The 16569-nt window shown below is 41.7% G+C and overlaps 1 protein-coding gene across 9 annotated transcripts in view; it reads right to left on the bottom strand.

Moving 5' to 3' along the window:
- The window catches only part of ZNF346 (zinc finger protein 346), a 30098-nt gene that overhangs the window by 12853 nt on the left and 676 nt on the right, over positions 1-16569 (bottom strand). For 3 of the 9 annotated variants that reach the window (XM_061617573.1, XM_061617575.1, XM_061617579.1), the window contains exons 2-6: positions 9085-9188; positions 8840-9001; positions 8205-8349; positions 7552-7788; positions 912-998 (exon numbers count right to left, since the gene is read on the bottom strand). In XM_061617573.1, the coding sequence (XP_061473557.1) occupies positions 912-998; positions 7552-7788; positions 8205-8349; positions 8840-9001; positions 9085-9188 (735 nt within the window). The remainder of the gene's footprint in view (positions 1-911; positions 999-7551; positions 7789-8204; positions 8350-8839; positions 9002-9084; positions 9189-16569) is intronic. The other 6 variants (XM_061617578.1, XM_061617580.1, XM_061617574.1 and 3 more) reach the window with 5 other exon arrangements.

The raw sequence follows: 16569 nt of genomic DNA, 5'->3' as shown, positions 1-16569 counted from the left end.
CGTGCTACAGCTGATCGCGTGATCAGCTATAGCGCGGGGAGCTCACGCGCTACAGCTGAGGAGGGCCCCACTTTCCGATAGTTTTTGCTTTTCGGCAGGGGCCTGGAACGGAACCTGCCGTATGAGTGGGGCCCTACTGTATTATGAAATTGTTTTTGCAACTGTTGACTTTGAGATGTATTTCTGTTCACTTTGCTGTTAGCCGCTTGGAGCATGTTTTGTGGAAAGGTGGCAAACAAAGGAATGAATGAAAATGCAAGATATAGTCACAAACACATTTTTCTAACATTATCAGCAGAACTAGCGGCAATAAGAACAGCAGTCCACAGAACATGCAACTATCCATCTTCCTCAAAGGATTTTTCCAAGGAAGGTAGGTTTTGGGACCTTTGGAAGGAGACAGCATACCACTTACGCCTCCTTGGAAAGGGAATTCCAAGGATGTGATTCCACTGGAGAAAGTCTTGCCCGTAGTAGCCACTCACCTGAAGGTGGAGGCATCTACAAAAGGGCCTCTGATACGCAAAACTGGGGAAGCTTGTATAGAGATAGGTGGTCCTTCAATAGCTTGATTTCAAGTCCTTTTAAAGCCCTAAAGGTCAAAGCCAGAACTCTTGAGTCCAGGCAGGAGCCAGTGGAATTGTTTTTAAATTTTGTTTTTTGCATTATTGTTCAGTTCTGGTGCTTCTGCTTTGTTTCCAAACCAGTTTCAAATTGGAGATTACATGCAATTTGCTTTTTGTAACATATCTATTCTTTCTTCCATTATACTTAGGAATACTCTTTTCACTTCTTCCCCCATGCCAATAATACTGCTGCTTGTGTCTTATTCATTTTGCCTATTTGTTGAAATAACATAACCTGTATCTGTGTTCTTGATTTTTTTTTCAATTTCCCCCTGCAATTCTTACCAATAGTATTTTTGTGCTCTGCTTCCACGGGTAAGTTCCCTGGTCCTTGGATAAGATTTTGATTCTGGGTTTCCCCCTGGGTTTGATCTATATTAAATAAAGGTTATTATTACTTTTCTAATTTTTTAAAAATAAATATTTAGATATGAAACTTATCCTCTATGCATACTTTTGCTTTGTGTATTTGTTCTGTACGTTCTGTGTGACACAGCTGGATGTCACCCATTTTCTTTGCTTTTAATTCTTAACTTATTAAAAAAAATTATTAAAAACATTTATGTACCACCTTTATTTTTTTTAAAAAGGGTGGTATACAAGAAAGGTATCAGCAAACAGATGCAGTATAGTCGAAAATTACATTATTCTTATTAACATACTTTTCAATTGATCCAAATGGTGCTATAAAGTTGTATTTATCTTAGGGCAGAGACAGAAGTTCTTATTTGAGAATATTGCCCCCAAATTTCAAGCATCAGGGAGCTGAAGGGGTATTAGTATTATTATCTTTATTTATACCCCGCCATTTTTCCAAAACTGGAACTCATGGCATATGTGTGGAAAAGCCCAGCACTGCTCCTCCTGGTGATGCTATCTACCATTTTAAGTCTCAAAAGCTGCCTACAATGGAGCTGTGTGATGATGCAACTTCTTTTTGACAGGGGTTTTTGAGAGGACTGCTGCCGCCACCAATGACTTTTGCCCTCTACCTTCTGAAAAATCCCCTCCCCCAATATGGCAACATGCATATGGGGTAGCAAAATTGGAGATGCCATTTTAGTTAGCTGTTTCATTTAGACTCATTCAATTTGTATAATCTGCTACTGTTCTTTAGGATACCAAACTCTATTTGTGTTTCAGTCCTCTCTCTCTCTCCTCCACCTCCACCCAACCGCACCTCTATACATAATTATTTGCCAGGCATGTGAACAGCACCGTGGCACATTACATACCTTTCTCCCAATCTTCATTTTCCTATTCAGCCTACCCTGTGCAAAGTTGTGCACATCAGCCTTTTTTTTTTTTAACATGGAACTTCCCCACACCCAAATCTGTACAGAATCACACTACGCATTGTTAAAGTTGCAAAACAGAGACTACCTTAATTGGGAATTACCTTATTTTTAAAGTGCAAAGAAGGCAAGTTTTTGATATATCTATTCAGTAACCATCTACTGGCTGCTTCTCCTGCAATCTTTGAGTCAATTTTTGTACATGTTCAAAACATATACTGTAGAGGAGCTTCATTCATTAAGCCACTTTGTGTTAATGTTCCTTAATAGAATCACAATAGCTTTCATTTTCAACATAAGCATAGGTACAGCCAAACCACTACTTTTCAAATTACTGAGAAATGCCTTGGATACTTCATTTGCTTACACACACTGTGTATCATTGACTTATCTACGCTGTAATACAGGATTCATTTGTGCCCTCCAGTTTCAAAGTGATGGTAATGTTATCATAGTGGTCATTCTCTGGAGTAAGAATAATCAACATGGAACACACAATAATTCTTCTAACACTTAAGTTTTAAATATTAACTGTAGTTATAATCACACATAAAACTATTTCAGACATATATATTGCAAAGTCTGATGCTAATGTATCTAAGGACTCTGTTCCATTTCTTAATCCAGGGAGATATTGTACAAACCAAAATCAGCTCTCTTTGGTTTATCCAATTGTGTATTTTGGAGTATTTTTTCAAAAAACTGTGACTTGACTTAAGTAATGCAAAAACTCTGATATTTGACTAATATGTGGTGGAAATTTCCACCAAATAAAATTACTTTTCTTCCAAGAGGGATCTTAGATTTCATTAAATCTAAAAATAGATTGCCGTTAGTGTGTTTACTGAAGCCACACACAGAATACTTGCTAATTTGAGATGTGTTCACTAGTGTTTAGAGGCAATAATGAAACAAAGCTTTCTGACAGCAGAAGTAATAACTTAAATTGATTCCTCCTTTAATAACATTGCTGCAATCCCTGTCCAAACTACAGCAATATATTGTTTTTCATGTCCTAACAAATTATGTGCAATGGAGTTTTAATGAAGGTTTTTCCACAGCCTTGGAGCATCCATAAAATTTATGCTTGCTTCACCATCACTGACGACATCATTGACGAAAACCATCTGATCTGAAATACTCCAGATTGATTTCTACTGCTGTGCTAGAGTAAATGTACGCTTAAAGGAGGATCTTCTTTTGGTGGTGTTACATTGTTGTTCTCAAATTTCTTCGTTTCTTAAGCAAGCTGGAAAATTGTTTGGTTTGGTTGGTTCCAGACCATAAAGTCTGAATACCATTTTGCTTGTACAGACTTCAAAACAGAACTCCTGTTACAATGATATCTGCATATGTAGTGATCATTTTTCCATGCCTAGTGTAAAAATAATGTATGTGTTTCTCTCAGAACTTGGTCATCAGTTTACTGTAAAAACAGTCCACAGGTTTTATGCTGTGTGCTATCCTTCCAAACTACAATGATTTCTTAGGAGATCCACTGCTTTTCCTTTGTTCTAATTCTTCTATTCATTAAGCTGGTCTTCCCATCCCCCTTCAAAAATGAAAGGGCTGGTTTTCTTTGTTGCTTTCTTTAAATTATGTATATGTAGTACCTACTTCTGTGATACTGTCTTATACTAAAGCTACTGGGAGAACGGGCAGGATAAAAATCTATTATTAATTACTGCAAATGACCATGTGAAAAACTTCAACTACTTCCAATGGCTTTGAATTTGCCAATGCTTACGTTATCAGTCAAATTTGTAATTCAGCCTCTTATGCTATTTGCTTCTTTGGTAGATCACTCAAGTTTTGGAGTTGGATAGCTCACAGACATTTGCTTCCAAGACTTATATAAAGTCTTGCTGAGACATTTTTGAAAATACATTACATTTTTCCACAGTTCAGTGTCATTTGACGGTTGCTCAAATCCATAGATGTATGCACACACATTTGTCTTTATCAAAAAGGCATTTTGAAAGATAGTGTTTTTTCCACAGCCTTTTTGAAATACCCTTTTTTATTGGTCCTTCCTTAAACATTCACATAGCTGCTTATCTACAGTGCATGGAGACAGATCTGGAAAACATCTGATTTTTCTATTATCAGAAATGGGGAATCAATCATTGCCTATTTATTCTTCTATCATCCATGCATGCAACCTGACACTTGCAAAACATCCATTTGAATGTTTGCTAGCTCCTCCTAAATTCCATCTTGAGACTAACTAAATGCTAACTCTATCCACCAACATCAACCAATTATTTGCTATCTAGGCAGATGAGAGTTCTATAGAAATACACACATGCCTCTGAGTACCTCAGAAGTACATCTGACACAAACTACTAAGAAGGATCTTTACAGCTAAGAAAGGATTCAAACCTGGCCAACATCCAGCGTTTTACATACTGCTGAGGTATTCAAAACAAACGTCTATGTGGGAAATGATCAATATAATAGTACTGTTTGCTGCTGTGGTATGTCTCCTCTACTCTTTCTACTGAATGCAAACATGCTGTGAATGATTATGTTTAGGAGCATGTTTAGTGTTATGTTGGGAGATGAGTCTTTATTCAAACCCAAGCAAAAAGTTTCTTGGCTGGATATGGAGCATGTCTGAATCTGCACTCCCTTCAGTGCTTTGTTTTACCTACTGATTATAACTATCACACAGCCACATTAAAGTTATTTTTTTCCTCTTTCTCCAACCCCCACCCCACCCCTGAAAGGCTCATGTAATTCAGTAAGTTTCCTCTTCAAAGAGTCTAGACATACTTTTAAAAATCCTTCAATTCTCTACCTTTTCTCGCCCTCCATCCAACCCTGCATATCCAACTGCCTGATAGTTCTGCTTAGATGCTTCAGTATCATCTAAAGCTCAACATATCAGACAACTTCTCATATTTCCTCCCAAGCCTTTGTTTCAATCAGTTTTTCCATTGACAATGTCACCATCCACCCTGATCAGGCGTAAAGCTTTTGCTTTCTTTTAAACATTTGCCCCCCAAAGACAGTTCATACCAAGTCTTTGTCTCTTCAGCAAAACTCTTGCCCACAACTTGGTTGTGCCTTGTGACCACTGCATTCTTCTGCCCCTTAGTCTTCCATTGTCTCACTTTCACTTGCATCCATCCAGCATCCAGAAATTATTCACTTCTCTTGTTGCTCTGATCCTGACACCCCCTTAAATCCCTTCACTAGCTTCCCATTCACCAAAGGTCCCCTTCCCACTGCCTTCTCAGTAGAGCTGCCCCACTACAAAGGAAGAGGATTGGAGCTGAAATGTGGATGCATGGAGGCTGTTGTGAAGACAGTATGTGAGATTACAGAACAAATTAACTTCTACTTCATGAAAATAGTAAAGCCCAGGTACCTTAATTGGCAATTTCCATGTTGGAAATTAATTGGCAATGTTCCAGGTTGCATGAGTAAAATTGTAAGTTGAAGGTTTTTAAATATTAGAATATAACTTGAAAAAACTAGGCATACCCCGCTTAACGTTGCCCCGCTATAACGTACATGCTCCATTCGTCCCCATACCCCGCTTCGCAATAACATATACTTTATTGGCATGACGCCGCTGCCATCTAGTGGTGATTGCTTGCAGTACAAGTGAAGACAACTGCTTCACTTAAAGGTTATTTTCGCTTAAAGTATACTCTCCGGTCCCATTGCATACGTTAAAGCGGGGTATGCCTGTACTTTACCCAGAGCATTCCCTCTGTGAAGTTAGTGATACCTACAGCCTGGTCCTGTGCATGATCATGCAGAATTAAATTCCACATAGTTCAACGGCACGTAGTTCCAGCTAACTGTGACCAACTGAAACCTCAGCCTTCAGGTAAATGAACTTGCTTATTATCCTTGCATATAAATATGGAAAACCAAACAGAAAACTGTCTTGTCTCTTAAGCAAACATAATTCTGTTGTGCAAAAGGCATGTATGACCAAGGTTTGGGACTAAGTTCACATGTTATGTAAAGGCTTTATTTAGTTGCACACTAATGGGTGACATCCAAATATACCCATGTTACTGTACAACATGTCTGCTTGTGCAACAGAACCTCCCCCTCCTCTGTAGCCCCATGTCCCAACCCTTGTATGCACTAACTGTCTGTTTATGCCTTTGTCACTTGCTTGTCTATTGATCCCATTAATTTCTTCCTTTTCCATTGTAAACTTCTCCTTCCCCCCCCCGTTGCTTTTAACAAGTTGTTTATTCTTTTTCTTAGTTTTGGTGAATTACCTGCTGTCCTTATTTGGATGGCTTTGGTTTTTTACAATGACTGCTTTTCAATTTTTTTCTTGATGTTTCTTTGTTAAAAACATTTGTTAAAGTTTATGACTGCCTTTAATTTCCCTCTTTTTGATATTTAATTTCCCCCCAGTATCCTTTCATTTAGGTTATTCACAGATGTTCTATATTGCCAGAAATATATGTTCTGCTTTAGCATGGGGCTCCCAGTAACCTCCCAGGCAGATTACTTATAAGATCTATCTCAGCATAACTTCACTACTGCAGTATTTGATATTACCAGCCATTCACTGGGTCTAGGTGCCGGTGTTTTTTTAGTTTCATAACATGCTCCACTGACCTGGTGCTCTCCAGGTGTTTTAGACTGCACTTCCCATAATCCCTGACCAGTGGCCATACTGGTTGAGGCTGATGGAAGTTGGAACTCTAATCGATGGAGGGCACCAGACTGGCTGATTAATGTCACTGCGGTCAACTAATTTCTGGCCATCTCACCTAAGTTTCTACTTTGTGGGGGACTGTAATCAAATGCAAATATTAACTTTTTATCTATCGTACACTATAATTACTTCCTATTTTTCTTAGCTTTCCAATGTTTCCACTGGCATTCTTTTAACTTACTTCTCTGTTTGTAGTTTTCAGTAAAGTAATATGTAGCCCTCCAAATGTTGTTGGACTTCCAACTGCAATCATCCTTGGTCACTGGACATGCAGGCTGAAGCTGATGGGAGCTGACCAACATTTGGAGGGCTAAAGCATAAAAACCCCAGCTTTACTTCTTCCCCTTATGTATCATTATGGTATATATTCATCTTTCTTTCCCATTCACATTATGAGTGAACAGGCCCACATTCCTCCAATTTAGGCAAGATTAGGCATAGACACTGTAATTGCATCAGCTCTGGTCCCTTGAGCTGGCTAAGCTGAAGACTAATATTACACTCCCATTTTGCTCAGGCAGCCATTTTGACACATTTTCTGTGTTGGGGGGGCATCCCCCCCCACAAGGTTGAACCCGTCACTCCTTCAAATACACATGGGCAGCTGGAAATTATTCCTTCTGTTCAGGGTTTGTGGGGAGCTGGGAGCCTTTATTTTCTCCAAACCAAGATTTCCCTGCCTCCTTCAGGGGTCCCCTCCTCACCCTCACCCTCACCCCTCACCCTCACCCCTCACCCTCACCCTCATCTGTAGAGATCAGTTCTAGCCCTCTGCCTTTGCAGCTGGCATACCTAATGTATTAATAGAGTGAATTATTTGGGAGGGGAGCTTGTTTTCCATGCATAGCATTTCCAGAGAAAGGTTAGTTGCGGCTTTGTAAACCTCTACAACTCGTCCTGCTTGTTACTCTGGAAGCCTTGCTGTGACACTCACCTGTTGATGCTGCAGGTTCCTCAGGGGTTCTCCCATAGTGTGCCATCAGCTTAAGTTTGGTCTCCTGTTTTTTGTGTTTCTTGCCCACATAGTGCTGTTTTGCCATCAGGGGATTATTGAATGTGGCGTGGCAGAGACTGCAGAATTTGTCTGGGTCGGAAGTGTTTTGATTCTCTTCATTAGGGGACACAGTAGTGGGAAGAGGGATAGCTGGTTGTTTCTGAGCAGGTACAGCTGCTGTAAAAATAACCCAAAAAATAAGATACAAAAACTTGAAGAAAATTCAGAACAGCTGAAAGCACAATGTTCTCAGTGTGTCACAACTTCTGACTTAGAAGAATTTTTTTCTGCCTAAAAGCTTTGGATGTGCTTACTGTATGTACACACACAAATTTCTTAGCTAACAAAACAGATGGTCAAAGATAACAAAAATAGATTTGCTGTAAGATTTGTTGTGCCAATCCATCTCAGATGACAAACTGGAAAACATGTTTTCTTGAAGTCGCTCAATGCCTGTTTCATTATCACATGTGTGAGACAGGCTCCATTGTTCTGTGTTTGTACAATGGAAACTCAGAAACCTTGGCCTATTTTTACCAGTACTTTTCAGCACACCACCAGCAGACAATTCCTCTGCACCTTTCTGACCATACCTTCTGCTTTAGGGGGCTGCTGCTTGAGCTTCAGGTTCTTGGCATGGGTCTTGCCTAGGTAGTGTGAGTTAGCCACAACAGGTGAGAAAAAGGTCATGTTACAGATGGGACAGCATTTGTTCCTGTCTTCTTCATTGCTGCCCTCCTGTTTGCAAGAAGGAACACAGAAATTACTGATCTGCAGAAGGAAAGCATATTAATAAAGTGCCCCATGTTTAGGAACTGATATTTCTTGGTGCAGCTTCACTCTATTCTTTACTGAACATTATTACCTTTATATAAATAAGCTATATTCTATTTAGACTATTCAAGTAAAACATGTTATGTAGCAAGATGGCATTACCTTTCCCAGTTAATAGTTTCCATAACTACAAACAGAATTCTCAATGGTGTGCCAAGGCTAAATTCTACTTTTCAAATTACTTTAGTACAAAAAGGGTTATAAGTACAGCTTCTAAAATTTTATTCTTAACCGTTTCTGAATGAGTTATCTTCTTGCTCTTAGATTTTCAGTGGGCAAAGTTTAAATGTGTATTTGCCTAAGCAGAATAATGCATATACTGTTCTTCCAAAGAGTACCTATCTTAGAAATTCTCCCTGATGCATTACTCCATAATCCAAAAAATGCTACTTACCAAACTTTCTAGTGCATTACATTCTTTAGCTTGTTGTTCTTGGATTTCGAATCTGACTGGCATTACCTGCTTTGTATCCAGCTTCATTTTCTTGCTTGGGCTGACCTCCTCTTCACCGTGGATAGCCATGTATCGACGAACTTTGTTTGCATGTTTCTTACTCTGGAAAAAAAGAGAAGTGAAGAGCAAGAATCTCACACACTCAGAGCAACTGTTTCAATAAGTGCTTGCAGAATTAAGAGTACCTGATAATGAGCAAGCTTCTGGGATTCAGATACGAGTGCTGCACTACACACTTTACATTGGGCATCTGTGAAGATGTGGCTGTTCTCTTTGATCAGACGATCCACTGCAAAAAGCAAGCACACCAATATTTTTTTTAAAAATCGGGAAACTTTGCCAAGAACCCAGCTATCCCCCTCAGGGACTTTGCCAGTATCACGCAGGTGTCATCATCAACTTCAAATATTGGTTAAATACAGGCCTTGTAGCAAACACAGGATTTTAAAGTTTTATAAAGACAATTCTAATTCTCCAGTCAGGCAGAAATAATGCGAATACATACATGTCCATTAAGGCAGAAAAAAATTCTTATCCCACATTCAAATGAGGGAAAAATGCACATAATTTCAGAGGGAATTATCTAGAAGATCAGTAATAAGATGTCTAACATTTCTGTGATATGCTGCACGTCATACTTTCCCTCAGGGATGAACTTTAGGATTGAATAATTAAGACCTTCTACACAAATGAATAAAGGACAAGCCAACGATAAGGAAACATGCAAAAGCAGAAGTTATTCTGTTAACTCACATGCCAGCAGCAGAGTAAAACAATCTCAAACAATATCAAGTAATGATTTATCTTGTAAATAATGCAGTTTAAGTCAGCACAGAACACTTCTCTGAAAGGCTCAATATTTCTTCCTATCATTGATCCATGCCCATTTTAAACACAATGCCAATGCTTTCATTAGTCTCCAACTAAAGAGTCAATTGGCCAATGAAAGTCTTTCACTTAGACATGCACAGAGTGTCGGACATTATTTTCCATCTCCAAAGCTATAATACTTAGTGTCTCAAACAGAGTCTAGCAGGTAAGTGTCACTTTGAGGTCAGAAGCTTGGTCAGCATGTATCTATGTATCTTAGAGCAATAAATCCACAAGCAAGAAGGTGCTATTTACACACTAATTAAGAAGCAGACTAAAAAGATACAAATGTGTGGGAAGAAAACCTTTTCAGCTGTGATTGATCCACAATTATCTTCAAAACACATCCCCTGCAGTCCTTTTATGAACTCCTGAAAATCATTACATTGACATGATCCACAATTATCTTCAAAACACATCCCCTGCAGTCCTTTTATGAACTCCTGAAAATCATTACATTGACATGACAAATTATATTTCAAATACTGCCATTAGGTGCATCAGAAAAAATCTAATTTGAATTATTGTTGCACACACCCCAATCTCCAAACACTACCCCTTCCTCTGAAAAAGGTCTGTCCTACAACCAACCATGTGACAGCTTTTCCTGTAGAGAAATAACAGAGATAGTTTAATAAATAGCAACATACATAATCAAAAGCACATAGGCACCGCAGTTACATTTCCACACAATGCAAGTACAGAAATAACCTATCCCCTTAAAGCAAGTCTTCAGTCCATCACAATCTCTTCTTTCGTGGTGCTCCCAGTTAAAGTTCTGTATCCATGCAGCTTACCCAGTCCCCACATTTGACATGCCTAATATCATGGGTTCTGACATATTTTTTATCCAGGATTACTGTCTCTGTACCAAAGCTGCACCACCAAGGGCCTTGCTCCTTTGTACTCCTCTTGTGCCAATGTAGCACAAACAGTCCCCAGACCCAAAAGCACAACCTCGCCCACAAACAATGCAGTTGCCTGCATAGCGCTTTGTCTTGGGGTTGCATGAAGTTCCCAGCCCAAGTTGATCCCTTCTGCTGCATGAGGAATCTTGGGACTCCTCTCCAGAAACACATCTACTTTCTCATCAGCACACGGCAGACTGCAGCTATCTTCCTCCCACTTGCTGTCCTGGATAAGGTCCTTGGGCTGTCTCCAACGTCTCCATGCACACCTGGCACACATGGAGTGAAGAGATCTATCAGTAGCAGCTCATCTCCAGCCTGTATTTCACTTTTTTCCGAGGCACCTTCTTACTTTTCCAGCTCGTCCTCCTCAAATTCTTGGGGCTTCACCTCCACTTTTCCAGTGTCTTCCCCATAGTCAAATCCTCTTCCTCCTCCATCACTAACTGCAACTCTTTAGAGAGTCCAATCCCTCCAACTGCCCATCCACTCTCTGAATTTCTTCAGCTATCCCATTTTGGGTGCTCTACAACTGGGCTTCCGGGTCAATCTCAACTCCTTGTAGTGGCTGATCAGGCAGGACTCTCACCTCCTCACAGGAGGATCTTCTTTTTCTCTTCAAAGATGCTTTCCAGCCACTGGTACATCTGCTCTCTTTTGCTGCCAATCCTCCTAGTACTCCCTTTGCTGTTGGATCTCCTAGCAGAAAGCCTCTATTTTCTTAAGTTATTCTGCTTGCTGCTGGAATATCAATTTTACCTGTTCAAGGAGGACTGCTATTCCTCCCTCCGTTTTGACTCAAGTACACCTTGTTCCCAATTCTTCCTCCAGGAAACTCAGTCCCACTTCTAACACCAGTGTTGTGCACACCCCAATCTCCGAACAGTGCGAGACTTTCAGGAGTTCCTGTGCTCACGCAGGGGTTGGTTTCCTTGGAATGAAGGTCAGTGGAAACTGTGGAGTCTCTATAATACATAGTTTACTTATACATATGGGTGTATGATGGAGGAGTTTTCAGCATCAACTCTCCACAGATCTTACTTTCCCATTAGACTTTTATGGGAGTCTTCCAAGCCATACCTTGGGGTTCAGTACAAGAGCGAGGCAGGCAAGCCTCTCTGCGTCCTTCCAGTTTTACCTCAGACTAGCACTAACACACGCAGGCCATTTCTTAGTCCAGGGTAAGGGGGGCCTCCAGCCAGGAGAAGGGAAGAAGGAGGCCTCTCTCCTGAAAGAGTTCCCATAGCAACAGGACTACTCTGGACCACATGTTTTGACATGCAGGTCAGTCTATCAAGCAAACAACAACAATAAAAACACTAGCTTGACCAGAACGATTAACTTATGAAAGGAACTTGTTTGACTAATGGCAATTTCTTTCAGAGCACATCACAATTTTCTTATACAGGATTACTAGCCTGGAAGGGACCCACTGACATAATCAATTCCAGCCCTTCCAAATCCCATAACATCATGTTTTCTTGCATTAAATAACAAAAGACACACCCTCAAAGAATAAGAACTTGTGGCACCTTCAAGGACACCAAATTTATTGTGACATAAGCCTTTATCGCCTAGATCCTGCTCCAGCCTGCTCCACGAGCTAGAGGGAGCCCCAGCTGACGAAGCGTCAAGGCGAGTTAAGCAGCAGAGCGAGTTCGGCAGCAGGGCGAGGAGGCCAGGGCCCCCCACTCTGCCCGTCTGTTCCCTGACCTCAACTAAACCGCAGTCTCCAACCCATTGACGTAATAAACCTTAAACAAAACTATGCAGGTAAGAAGCCAGCAGGGGTGTGGGGGCTTTCCAGTGTTTTGCACCGCCTGCAGCATGTACGACTATCTGCCTGTTGGACAGAAGTCGTGGGTGTGCTCTCGGTGCAATGAGCTCCTGGCTCTCCGGGAACGACTTCATTTCCTTGAGGCCAAGGTGGCGGACCTGGAAAAGCTGAGAGAGGCAGAGAGGTGTGTGGAGGAGGCCTTCAGGGATGTTATAGCTGTGTCCCACTCCAACGATGATAGCTCTCCTGCTATCATGGACAACGATGGTCTCGGGGAAGGAGAGCATCCAGCCGAGGAAGAGGGAAACGATCCCTTAGAAGGGACCCATTCCTTGGGGGATAAGCAGCTATCCTCTCGTGCCGAGGATATATCTCCAGGGGCTGGAGGGATCCTTGTAGTGGGTGATTCGATCATTAGGAACATAGACAGTGGGGTGTGTGATGGGCGTGTAGACCGCAAGGTGTTTTGCCTGCCTGGTGCGAAGGTTGCGGATATCGCCCGTCATTTAGATAGTTTGGTAGACAGTGCTGGGAAGGAGTCAGTGGTCGTGGTGCACGTTGGCACCAACGACATGGGGAAATGCAGCCGTGAGGTCCTGGAAGCAAAATTTAGGTTGCTAGGTAGGATGCTGAAAGCCAGGACCTCCAAGGTGGCTTTCTCTGAAATGCTACCGGTTCCACGCGCAGGACCAGCCAGACAGGCCCAGCTTCGCAGTCTCAATGCGTGGATGAGACGATGGTGTCGGGTGGAAGGGTTTGGATTTGTTAGGCACTGGGGAACTTTTTGGGACAAGCCGGGCCTGTACAAAAGGGATGGGCTCCACTTGAACCAGAATGGAACCAGACTGCTGGCACTTAAAATTAAAAAGGTGGCAGAGCAGCTTTTAAACTGACTGAGGGGGGAAACCTGACAGGAGCTGAGAAAGGTCCGGTTCGGAATAAACCTCCCCCCTGGGATAAAAACCAAAGAAATGATGAAATTTTAAAAGGGGTAGGCCTAGAAGTAGGCATTGTGAGAGCAGGGGCACAGGATATAAATTCAGAAGAGCAAAATTACCACAGGCCTAACCACAAGTGCCAAAGACACTTGAAGAGAGACACTGCTTACAAGTGCCTGTACGCTAATGCTAGGAGCCTCCGAACCAAGATGGGAGAACTGGAGTGCTTGGTCTTAGAGGAGAGCATTGATATAGTGAGCATAACGGAGACCTGGTGGAATGGAGAAAACCAGTGGGATACGGTTATCCCTGGATATAAACTATATCGGAAGGACAGGGAAGGACGTATTGGTGGCGGAGTCGCTCTATACGTGAAAGAAGGCATTGAATCCAGCAAGCTCGAAACCCCAAAAGAGGCAGACTCCTCCACAGAATCATTGTGGGTGGTGATACCATGCCCCAGGAGGGACTTAATACTATCTATCGTCCCCCTGATCAAAATGCTCAGGGAGACCTGGACATGAGATATGAAATTGAGGAAGCATCCAAACTAGGAAATGTGGTAGTAATGGGTGACTTCAACTACCTGGACATAGACTGGCTGCATATGTGTTCCAGTCATGACAAAGAAGCAAAGTTTCTAGATATTCTAAATGACTATTCCCCAGACCAGTTGGTCATGGAACCGACCAGAGGGATGGCAACCCTGGACTTAATCCTCAGTGGGGACTGGGACCTGGTGCGAGATGTAAGTGTTGTTGAACCGATTGGGAGCAGTGACCACAGTGCTATTAAATTAAACATACATGTAAATGGGCAATTGCCAAGAAAATCCAACACGGTCACATTTGACTTCAAAAGAGGAAACTTCACAAAAATGAGGGGATTGGTAAAAAGAAAGCTGAAAAACAAAGTCCAGAGGGTCACATCACTCGAAAATGCTTGGAAGTTGTTTAAAAACACTATATTAGAAGCTCAACTGGAGTGCATACCGCAGACCAGAAAAGGTACCGCCAGGGCCAAGAAGATGCCAGCATGGTTAACGAGCAAAGTCAAGGAAGCTCTTAGAGGGAAAAAGTCTTCCTTCAAAAAATGGAAGTCTTGTCCAAATGAAGAAAATAAAAAAGAACACAAACTCTGGCAAAAGAAATGCAAGAAGACAATAAGGGATGCTAAAAAAGAATTTGAGGAGCACATTGCTAAGAACATAAAAACCAACAACAAAAAATTCTATAAATACATTCAAAGCAGGAGACCATCTAGGGAGACAATTGGACCCTTGGATGATAAGGGAGTCAAAGGTGTACTAAAGAACGATAAGGAGATTGCAGAGAAGCTAAATGAATTCTTTGCATCTGTCTTCACAGTGGAAGATATAGGGCAGATCCCTGAACCTGAACTAACATTTGCAGGAAGGGATTCTGAGGAACTGAGACAAATAGTGGTAACGAGAGAGGAAGTTCTAAGCTTAATGGACAATATAAAAACTGACAAATCACCGGGCCCAGATGGCATCCACCCGAGAGTTCTCAAAGAACTCAAAGGTGAAATTGCTGATCTGCTAACTAAAATATGTAACTTGTCCCTTGGGTCCTCCTCCGTGCCTGAGGACTGGAAAGTGGCAAATGTAACGCCAATCTTCAAAAAGGGATCCAGAGGGGATCCTGGAAATTACAGGCCAGTTAGCTTAACTTCTGTCCCTGGAAAACTGGTAGAAAGTATTATTAAAGCTAGATTAACTAAGCACATAGAAGAACAAGCCTTGCTGAAGCAGAGCCAGCATGGCTTCTGCAAGGGAAAGTCCTGTCTCAGTAACCTATTAGAATTCTTTGAGAGTGTCAACAAGCATATAGACTGAGGTGATCCAGTGGACATAGTGTACTTAGACTTTCAAAAAGCATTTGACAAGGTACCTCACCAAAGGCTTCTGAGGAAGCTTAGCAGTCATGGAATAAGAGGAGAGGTCCTCTTGTGGATAAGAAATTGGTTAAGAAGCAGAAAGCAGAGAGTAGGAATAAACGGACAGTTCTCCCAATGGAGGGCTGTAGAAAGTGGAGTCCCTCAAGGATCGGTATTGGGACCTGTACTTTTCAACTTGTTCATTAATGACCTAGAATTAGGAGTGAGCAGTGAAGTGGCCAAGTTTGCTGATGACACTAAATTGTTCAGGGTTGTTAAAACAAAAAGGGATTGCGAAGAGCTCCAAAAAGACCTCTCCAAACTGAGTGAATGGGCAGAAAAATGGCAAATGCAATTCAATATAAACAAGTGTAAAATTATGCATATTGGAGCAAAAAATCTTAATTTCACATATACGCTCATGGGGTCTGAACTGGCGGTGACCGACCAGGAGAGAGACCTCGGGTTGTAGTGGACAGCACGATGAAAATGTCGACCCAGTGTGCAGCAGCTGTGAAAAAGGCAAATTCCATGCTAGCAATAATTAGGAAAGGTATTGAAAATAAAACATCCGATATCATAATGCCGTTGTATAAATCTATGGTGCGACCGCATTTGGAATACTGTGTACAGTTCTGGTCGCCTCATCTCAGAAAGGATATTATAGAGTTGGAAAAGGTTCAGAAGAGGGCAACCAGAATGATCAAGGGGATGGAGCGACTCCCTTACGAGGAAAGGTTGCAGCATTTGGGGCTTTTTAGTTTAGAGAAAAGGCGGGTCAGAGGAGACATGATAGAAGTGTATAAAATTATGCATGGCGTTGAGAAAGTGGATAGAGAAAAGTTCTTCTCCCTCTCTCATAATACTAGAACTCGTGGACATTCAAAGAAGCTGAATGTTGGAAGATTCAGGACAGACAAAAGGAAGTACTTCTTTACTCAGCGCATAGTTAAACTATGGAATTTGCTCCCACAAGATGCAGTAATGGCCACCAGCTTGGACGGCTTTAAAAGAAGATTAGACAAATTCATGGAGGACAGGGCTATCAATGGCTACTAGCCATGATGGCTGTGCTCTGCCACTCTAGTCAGAGGCAGCATGCTTCTGAAAACCAGTTGCCGGAAGCCTCAGGAGGGGAGAGTGTTCTTGCACTCGGGTCCTGCTTGCGGGCTTCCCCCAGGCACCTGGTTGGTCACTGTGAGAACAGGATGCTGGACTAGATGGGCCACTGGCCTGATCCAGCAGGCTCTTCTTATGTTCTTATCCCTCAGTTTTAGA

The sequence above is a fragment of the Rhineura floridana genome, chromosome 3 (genome assembly GCF_030035675.1).
Source record: "Rhineura floridana isolate rRhiFlo1 chromosome 3, rRhiFlo1.hap2, whole genome shotgun sequence".
Taxonomy (NCBI): Eukaryota; Metazoa; Chordata; class Lepidosauria; order Squamata; family Rhineuridae; genus Rhineura; species Rhineura floridana.
Note: the sequence above shows the minus strand (reverse complement) of the source record. Positions and strands in the feature narration are given on the sequence as shown.